General features: G+C 42.7%; 1 protein-coding gene across 1 annotated transcript; it reads left to right on the top strand.

Annotated features, from left to right (window-relative positions):
* The first annotated feature begins 655 nt into the window (after positions 1 to 655).
* LOC118320617 (leucine-rich repeat-containing protein 58-like) lies at positions 656 to 9,245 on the top strand. The gene is made up of 4 exons (XM_035651606.2): positions 656 to 1,381; positions 5,642 to 5,770; positions 5,898 to 6,175; positions 6,632 to 9,245. The coding sequence occupies exons 1-4, from the start codon at positions 744 to 746 to the stop codon at positions 6,823 to 6,825; spliced, it is 1,239 nt and encodes a 412-aa protein (XP_035507499.2). The 5' UTR covers positions 656 to 743; the 3' UTR covers positions 6,826 to 9,245.
* Positions 9,246 to 9,724: the final 479 nt, after the last annotated feature.

Here is a 9,724-nt window from a genome sequence, read left to right as displayed (position 1 = left end):
TCATAATTCTATTTTGTTGCATTACTATCCTCACTTTTTGATATTTTTGCACTATACTTATTTTGAACCTAAGAAAAGGGCTTGATTAATAAAAATCTTTACATTCTTTATCAAAGATAGTTAATAAGGGTCATCATGCATTTGGTAGAGTGGTAACAGTCATTTTGCATCATATGTTATGAGTACGTACATGTTTTATTTCTAAAATCTCTTCCCCCTGATGCAGTTTGCTCTACTTCTCCGTTAGACCATACAGTCCTATGGATGGGTCTGAATACAATTCTGTGCTTCTCTCTCATTCTGTGCACATGTAAATTAGCGGAGCGTTGCATAATGCAACAGAAGAGGGGATTGCATAATCACTCGTGTAACTGGGCAGCTCATCGGCCACCGTACTTCTCCCGTTGCTTGCATGACTTTACAAATCTACTCACCACAATTACAAACCAGCGATGAAGTAAAGTGTATTTAAAAAAAGGAAAGAAAAAAAGTTCCATAACCCTGTTACAAATTCATTAAATATAGTTTTGTGACAGATTTGACGAGCAACCAATCGTCGACTGGGTGGGTGTGGCTTGTGGCAAGAATTAGCCAATCGCGAACATGGAATGCGCATGTCCCCGCCCTTCAGAGGACGGCTGAATACGGGACAGCTGTATACAATAGTGTAGTCACAGGGAGCTGCAGTGGCCCGACCTTAGCACCAACCGAGTCGGCGACCTACATTTTAGAGATGCGGTTAAATGTTACACGCGGGTGCAAAGAAGTTTGTCAATCCTCCACGCTGCGCGTTGACGACAGGTCCTGGAGCTAACTCTCGTTCTATCGGAGGCGTCGGTTCAGCCCACTGCAACAGCAACACCAAAAAAAAAACTTTTGCAAGGACTTTGTCCAGAGTTGAAATTCACGCCAAATTTGTCAAAATGGAGATCGACGAAGGAGCGGCGGCAGCGGGCGACGGCGTCCTGGATTTCTCCCGTTTGAGTCTGAACACGTTCAGCCCCGACAGTATCAGCGGCGAGAGGAAGAGGGACACCCGGCAGCTCTACCTGAACTACAACCGGCTGACCGCGCTGCCCTCGTCCGTCTGCGACTTCGGCAACCTCGAGTTTCTGGACATCAGCAACAACGGACTGTCGGCCATCTGCGAGGGCGTAGCGCGGCTGGCCAGGCTCAGAACGCTCATCGCCAAGAACAACCGCCTGGACGAGTTCTCGCTGCCCAAGGAGTTCGGCTCCCTGCGGCTGGAGGTGCTCAACTTCAGCGGGAACCGATTCGAGGAGATCCCGCTGCAGTGCATGAAGCTGCTGCGGCTGCATTCGCTGTCGCTCGGTGGCAACCGACTGAAGAGCATACCTGCGGAGATAGAGAACCTGACCAGGTAGGTAACCAACCAGAAATGACTTCACTTAGAACCGACATTAACGAGGTGTCAGTGAACACAACTTGTACTCGTGTAGCCTAGCAACAATCTCTTCTTAGCTAGCTAGTTTGCTGTTCGACTTAATTGATTTGTTTCACAGCCAAAGAACACATGAATGTACAGTGGAGACGAAGCAGCCAGCTGATTCTCCCACTGAGTCCATTATTGTATTCTTATTTTACATCGTCGAGTTCATACTGCAGTCAGTTGAGTGTTCAATGAACCGTGTGCGGTCGCGTTAGCCGGCGGTTTCTGGCACATGTAGCATGGGACACAGGTGCTGTTGCTATGGTTACCTGCTGCTAAGTGTGTCCTTTAGCGCAATAGATTAATGTGCATCACTTCGGATTATCGATTGATTGATGTTATTCTTTCAAGTGTTGTGCTCAGTTGGGAGAATTGGTCATCGTCGAGTACTTTGATAATCGATTAATCATGTATGAAAGTATCACAAGCGATGACTGACGAGTGTTTCTGAGAGTCAGACACTCTTCATCTTTGAGATCATGCGATTAGGTCTGCAACTAACGATTATTTTCATAATCTGTCGATTATTCTCTCGATTAATCAAATATGTCAATCGTGTTTTCCCAAAACTCCCGAGATGATGTTTTGTTTTGTCCAAACACCAAAGATGTTTAGTTTACTGTCACAGAGGAGCAAAGAAACCAGAGAATATTCACACTCAAGAAGCTGAAATCAGACAATTAAAAACTTCATAAAAACTACTTGAACCGATTAATTGATTATCAAATTAGTTAATTTAGTAATTGATTACTAATCTATTAATCGGTTAACTGTTGCAGCTCTGCATGAGATTATCTGCAGAATAATAAGATGTGGACGTAAGTTTTTAGTTGCAGGGCTACACGACACATTGACTACAACATTACTGCTTCAAGTCACTGGCAAGCTGCCTGTTCTGAACAGCCCCTTTATTCAGTGTTATCTCCACAGCCACGTGTGGGCCTGTAGCCATCTGCACCACCAAAGTTCATCCTGACATTTAAAGTATTTGGTGCTCTCTTCTTGGTTTGCATTTGCTGGAGTCACCTTATATCTGTCGCTGCTCCATATCTGTGTGCTGCTTAGAAGAGGAGCTGACTCATTTAATGTTACTCGGCATAATAAGAGTTTATTATATCCATAATAGTGTTTGTGAGTCCACTCGTAGTATGAAATGGTCGTTTAAATGCCGTCAGCTTTCTTTAGGGTTTAATTGTATTTACTTTACTACCACCTTTGTTTCCGTCCCTATTTGGCATGTTAAATTCAAGTCAGTTTATCCTGTCAACATCATGATTCAGTGTGAGTGGGACGAGAGTGCGTACTTAATCTGTTCCCGTAACTCTCTGGGAGTGGTTTTAAGTAGTTTCTTATGGCAGGAATGTACTGGTGTTGTGGAATAACCATTTGAAACAAACCATTTAGTTTTATTTATATTTGAATTATAATAAAACACATTCCAAGGGATTGAACAAAAATAAATAGTCTCCCAGTATGTCAAACAAACAAGTCTGTCAAGGAGAAAAAGCACAAGTCTTGACTAAACTGAGTAGAGGACAGGGGCACCAATTAAACGAGAATGGAGGCCAGCTATGAGGCTGTGTCCGTCTTATCAGTTCCTAACTTAAGTTTAACAGTAGCAAGTTACAGTGGCCTATGGCAGGCCAAAGGTCAAACCTCCAACACTCTTCATTTGATCACACACGAACACACTAGTGTGTGTTCCCAGCAGTGACGTGAGTCGAAGAATTAAAGGAGCCACTGAACTTAGAAACACATGATGTAGCCAGGAGTTATAAACTTGACAACATGAGCTGCTTACACACACACACACACACACACACACACACACACACACACACACACACACACACACACACACACACACACACACACACTGAACTCTTCTAGATATTACCTGGATGATCTGTTTGTGCAAATGCAAATGTCCGAAAATATGATCAGGCACAGGACTGCTGGTATAGCCGCTGTAGACGGTATCCACCACTTGTGCAATAATATGTTGATATTCTAACTCGCTGATGTGAAACTTTTTCCACACTCATTTGAGGTTATTAATATTGGAAAATATTTTTAGAATACTGAAAAGGACTTGTCCAAAGGAGGCCAAAGACAGTCTGGACCAGAGATATTAACAAAACACAAGAAGGGGAAACTGAACAGCTGACCAGTGTGCAATGCACTTATATTGTTTTGGATATTTCCAGGGGGAGCAGCAGTCGAGGGTCAGGTAGGGATAACTGTAATGGTATGTAGGGGAGGAGGTGGACATCCGCCAACATGCTGGTGTGAGGAGGGAGATTCTCATATTCTGTAGGTTGAGGTCTGGACCATAAACAGTGGGCTTTACTGTGGAAAAAAAAAGCCTGACATGGTGAGCTTGAAAAAAAACCCTTTAAACAAGTGAAGATAAAGTTAGCTCTCCCGTGACCTCATGCGTAAGTTCAGTCTCTCTGGTATGCCATAACTTGCTTCATGACAGAGGGTTTCCAAAACCAGTATGCCAATGTATACTTGTGTGTGTGTGTGTGTGTGTGTGTGTGTGTGTGTGTGTGTGTGTGTGTGTGTGTGTGTGTGTGTGTGTGTGTGTGTGTGTGTGTGTGTGTGTGTGTGTGTGTGTGTGTGTGTGTGTGTGTGTGTGTGTGTGTGTGTGTGTGTGTGTGTGTGTGTGTGCACAATGTTTCCCATGTGAGTTTCGGAAGCCTGCAGGGAGTCATCATCATCATTATTTATTTGACTAACCAGTTACAGGTATTTAGTAAAAAACCTGTAAGATACCCCCCCAGCCCTCTTTAGGCACAGGGTGAAAAACGGCCATGATTTTGCTTACTTGTGAAAACTGTTAGATTTTTATATTGTCCTCGATACACCCCATAAACCATTCGTAACCTCTGGTGGCTGATTTGTGTCACTGTGTCAGTGAGAAGTGAGTAGACGCTGAATGTCTCCATTCCCATCACAGGGAGGGGGGGGTTGCTCCGTGCCCAGCCACCAAGGACAGCATAATGGCGTCCTGCCTCGCAGTCGCTGTGTCATCAGTTCCCGCGGGCAGATGGCCTGACAGCTTACTTTCGCTGACCAGCCATCCGTTGCCCCTTTCCCCGTGTCTCTGGTTCGCCCGCTGTATCCTCTATACGTCCATTAACCTACCAGGGTCCTTTTTGCTGTCACAATGAAAAACAAACAGGAACACATTAGCTTTAGTGTCTACTAGAATATCCTGCAGGTCATCACATAAATAATCTGGTTTGTCTCAACATTCATTCCACGTATTGTGTTTGTGTTTCCTTTTCTTTAAGTGGGTGATGCAGAAATAAATGTTGACACAAAAAAAAAATAATAATCCTGGTGACATCTGAGATCATTTTGGGTTCCTGGTAGTGTTTTGTTCACCTCTGTCATTTGTCTTTCTGATGTTTTTTAAGTGCTAACAAAGAAACTCAAGCTCGACCTCATGGACTCTTAAACTTGAAACCATAACTCTTCAGCTCCCCCTTGTGGTGTGTCCTGATTTTGAACTCTGGGTCAGTCCGCTTCAGCCTGGCGTAGACAGACTTATATGAAATGAGCTCTCAGAATTTCGTCTGGGTCTCAAGCGGAGTCTGCTTCGTTGGCCAGAACAAATCCCCTTTACAGCAGCATTGACACTGCAGTATAAATACAAACTGCAGTTGTTCAGACTTAACTACTAGAAGCCACGCAAAATTTCATAATATGGAAGGGTTTAGTACAGAACGGTTTTGTTTCTGGTCTATGAGTCTTTTTATGGGAGATTATAAGAAATATTTTGTTGTTCTTTTTCAGCTCTTACTGTACATTTAACTAAGCTTTACGTAACTTGTTATCTGTTTAAGCATTTTTCTTACAGCCAAACCAGTTGTAGTAGTAGTAGTAGAAATACAATCAAAAAAGGTCAGTGAATTATTCATATTCACACATTCATGTTTAGGAGAAAAATAAACTACTAGACGGGATGAAAAATAACTGAGGCTGTGAAGTGTCAGCTGTACCACCGAACACCACTTCCCACAGTTGAGTTGTTAAAAAATGAGTCTGCAAAGACCCACTTTGACATAATGACCACCTGTGTGAAATACAGGAGTTTAGGTTTAATTGAAATGTACGCATTTGGAACATGAGAGACAGGAACCACGTATATTGATTTTAGAAATGTCTCTTTTTTTCTGTCAGTCTGGAGCTGTTGTATCTGGGTGGAAACCTCATCTCAGCCATTCCCCCCGAAGTGGCTAACCTGCCTTACCTCAGCTACCTGGTCCTATGTGACAACCGCATCCAAAGTGTCCCCCCACAACTCACCAGGTAACTGCAGTCCTCCACCACTGTGCAACCACCTGCAGCATATGTTATCCTGAAAAAAAGTGTATAAAAGCTAGAAATGTACGTGCTGTTGCCCTTGGAAACCAAGTGCCTCTCCGTCTCACTCCAGGCTCCACTCGCTGCGATCTTTAAGCCTCCACAACAACTTGCTCACTTACCTGCCGCGGGAGATCCTCTGCCTGGTGCACCTGCAGGAGCTCAGCCTCCGAGGCAACCCGCTGGTGGTGCGCTTTGTCAAGGAGATGACCTACGACCCCCCCTCGCTGCTAGAATTGGCGGGGCGTACAGTTAAGAGCCGAAATATCCCCTACTCCCCCTGTGACATGCCCTCGAATTTGCTGCGATACCTTGACCTGGCCAGCAAGTGCCCCAACCCCAAGTGTGCGGGTAAGACACCGGTTTGAGACAAAATCTAGATTTGTGTTGAGGATTTATTTTTTATGCAGCTATGTTATAGTTACACCAATATTTGAGACTTTTAGAGCCAAAGTAGTAAAAAATATCAATTCATTTACAACAAAGGGGCAGAGATTTCAGGAAAGTCTATTAAAAATTTCAATTGAAGCCTAATATTTGTAAATGTGCCTGTGTGTTTTCCTCATCTGATAATGATCCAGTAACCCCTCAGTTTTATCTTGTAACCTATTGTTGAGGTCCTGATTTCCTGTACTTATCTTTCCCGTTACCGTTTCCTGCTTGGTTCTATAGTCTTACATCTAAGTTCAATGTATTAATAATATTATTTTCATGTTGGTTTATACATCTGTCACACGGAACAATGCCAGTCACTGAACTGCCACTTGAACCTGACTTATCTTTTCCCCCCCTCACAACTTTCTCCAGGCGTCTACTTTGATTCATGTGTGCGCCAGATCAAATTTGTGGACTTCTGTGGGAAGTACCGGCTGCCGCTCATGCACTACCTGTGCTCACCAGAGTGCACGTCCCCCTGCAGCTCCAATCCCCAGAGCGACGCCGACTCGGAGGACGAGAGCAGCGTGCCCGCCTACCGCCTGCAGAGGGTGCTTCTGGGATAGCACGACACGGAGGAAACTCCCACCCTTTGACCGAGCCCAGCCTTTTTTTTTTTTGTCACTGTGTTCAGCATTTATACAGATGCGACCTTGGCTGTCAGACTTTGCTTCACATAGACGCACATTCTCCTCTACAATATACACACACACATTCGTGCAGTTTAATCTGATGGAATTTAGACCTCTAAACTTTTTCCACATTTTGTTATGATGCAGCCTTATGCTTATTCAAAAAAATTCATCTCAATGCCCTGCAGTGATAAAGTGAAAACAGTTTGGGGTATCACGTCACATCAACAATATTTGTGGACATTTTTACCACTGTTTTTGTCTTTGTTACACCCCTACTGAACAGTTTCCCTGATTTTGCCACTGAATATCAGCCACAACCATGCTTCACTGTTGGAATGGTGGTGGGTAGGTAATGAGCAGAGCGTGGTTTCCGCCCTTCTTCGCTGATTACTCTAGGAAGAGTCCTGCTTGACTGTAACAGAAATCTTTTGTTGCTTTCCTTGACACAATCCTGGCTCTGAGCTCGGCAGGCAGTTCCTTCGATCTCTTGGTTTATACTCTGATATGCATCGTCAGCTGTGAGACCTTATATACACAGACGTGTCTTTCCAAATAATCTCCAATCGATTTGAATTTACCAAAAGTGGACTTAGATCAAGGTGTCAAAACATCTCCGAGATGATCATGAAAAAATGGCACCTGAGCTAAATTTTCAAGAATGTTAAGCATAAGGCTGCAACATAACAAAATGTGGAAAAAAGTGAAGTGGTCTGAATCCTTTCTGGATGAACTGTACATTGTTTTACAAATAGTCACTACATGTGAATGATCCTTACTACTGTGGCCATGAAAACACATGAACTCCATTTCGATGAAAATGTATCGAAAGACGGTTGTTCCCTCTCATCACATCTCTCCACATAACACGAGTGAAGGAATTATTTCCCAGTAAAACACTTGAGACTCTGTCGAAGTGCCGGTCTCATGGTGGAGCATAGGAGGGCAGTAAAGCTCACTGTGAATACTGAAGTAGCGGCAGGGTTCTTTTTCTTTCCAGGGAAGTATACTTTGTCTTTAACACAACACTTGGTGCTTCTTTTGCGGGGGGTAACGATTAGGCACATTAGTCTGTATTATCTGAAAGTTCGCATATGAACAAAGTGGTTTTTGTCCCAACTACTGGAAACACATGGCAAGTTTTGGTTCTTCTTTGATCAAGTGAACATCAAAGCTGCTATACCAACTATGAAGAAAAAAAAGAAAGTCTGCGGACTTTTTAATTATGTCAACAGAAACGATAACTAGTTTTACAATACTGCACTCTGAACAGAATGAGGACAATATGTGTGATGACCTTATTTACACTGTGTGGTGTAATTAGGCTGTCCCTACATAATTTGAAAAAGATCAAGGTTTAGTTTTTTGCCAGCACAGTGGCCACACCGCTGCACACCAACCTTGAACATTTTTTTTGACATGGTGGCATAGTTGTTATAAATTAACCCTGAATAAGGGTTATGTGTGTATGTGAAGGAATGCTTGTCCAGGCTTACTCACAGGAAATGGATGTGGGGCGGAACCAGGGAAACTGTTCACTGTGTTAGCGCAGAAACAATAGCTATTCAGCAAAAACACAGTGGCAGCCTTCATGTTTATGTTCAGGGCTGTAGGTTTTCTCCGGGGCATAAACGTACACTGATGTACCGATGTGAGCGAAAGACGCCTACAGTCAGAAGTTGTTGTTATTTTTTATTTTAAGGCAGAAACCTGTCTTCATCTCTAAACGGAGCTGATGGTTGTTTCTGATCCTCGTTACATCACGGCTTTGTCCTTCAGCATGTGTGGAAGGCTGGGATTTTTTTTTTTCGGCCTGCTGGACTGTTAAGTGTCCATTAACTAGGAGGAAAAAAAAGAACTGCCCCTCTATGTTACAGTAGAATCTATACACAAGCATTAAAGTGCCTTTACTAATGGTGACTTCTAACACGGTGAAACGGAGTATGAAGAAATGTGATATATGCACCCTGAAATGTGACAATTTTTGTGCATGATAAAGTCCTTTATAAGTGATTTTATACTCTTCAGCTTAAAGGTGCAGTAAGCGATTATAATCCAACACTTTTGTAAAATTCAGAAAATCTTCAGACAATCTTTCTCGAAAAAAAATCGCCTACTGCCCCTTTAACCATAACACAGAAAGTAACTTTTTATAACAAAATGAACTTCTTTTATACAAATCCCTTTTCTAATGTTAAACACATATTTAAATGTCCTGCAGAATGCATAGCACTTAAACAGAATATATATTGATATATATATTAATTATATATACTTTTACCCCATTCAGATATTGTTTGTAGACTGTACAGAATATATAACATTAATAAAGACTGATTGTAATGTCGTTAAAATGGTTGTATTGTCTGATTCGAATACATATAGCCAAATGTGAGTGTTGGTGTAGCGACAGCTTGGAGAACAATTATTCAGTTTCATCGTTTATGATCAGTTTTTAATGGCAGTTATATAAATAGCTTGTTTGCTGTTGCAGAAGATGCACAACAACAACAACTGTTGGAGAGTCTGATGCGTGTGTTTCCATGAACCAGTCCAACCATTTTGTAGTTTTCAATGGGTCCAGGTTTCATTTGCATATGAAGGTGAGTTAATTCTCGGGGCGGAATAATTAGAGAGACCTTCTCTGTAACCTAGAACCAATATGTGCCAGGACGAGACCGTTCTGCCTCACACAATCTGCTGATCCTTTATATCACCTGCCAACAGCCACCAACTACTTCACTATGTGCTGTTGCTTTCTCATTTGGTTTCTTTTCACCTCGTCGTTTCTTTGTGGCCGTCTGGCAAGAATGATGCTTTTGAGCTTCACATA

Source organism: Scophthalmus maximus, chromosome 14, assembly GCF_022379125.1.
Source record: "Scophthalmus maximus strain ysfricsl-2021 chromosome 14, ASM2237912v1, whole genome shotgun sequence".
NCBI classification, from domain to species: Eukaryota; Metazoa; Chordata; class Actinopteri; order Pleuronectiformes; family Scophthalmidae; genus Scophthalmus; species Scophthalmus maximus.
The sequence above is the reverse complement of the archived record's forward strand: the minus strand, read 5'-3'. Positions and strand labels throughout refer to the sequence as shown.

What these genes read in the sequence shown, in the direction of transcription:
- LOC118320617 (XM_035651606.2), top strand. Translation starts at nt 744, where the DNA reads ATGTTACACGCGGGTGCAAAGAAGTTTGTCAATCCTCCACGCTGCGCG. An exon ending in GTCCCCCCACAACTCACCAG is followed by an intron (nt 5,771 to 5,897) that starts GTAACTGCAGTC and finishes GTCTCACTCCAG; the next exon opens with GCTCCACTCGCTGCGATCTT. An exon ending in CCCCAACCCCAAGTGTGCGG is followed by an intron (nt 6,176 to 6,631) that starts GTAAGACACCGG and finishes AACTTTCTCCAG; the next exon opens with GCGTCTACTTTGATTCATGT.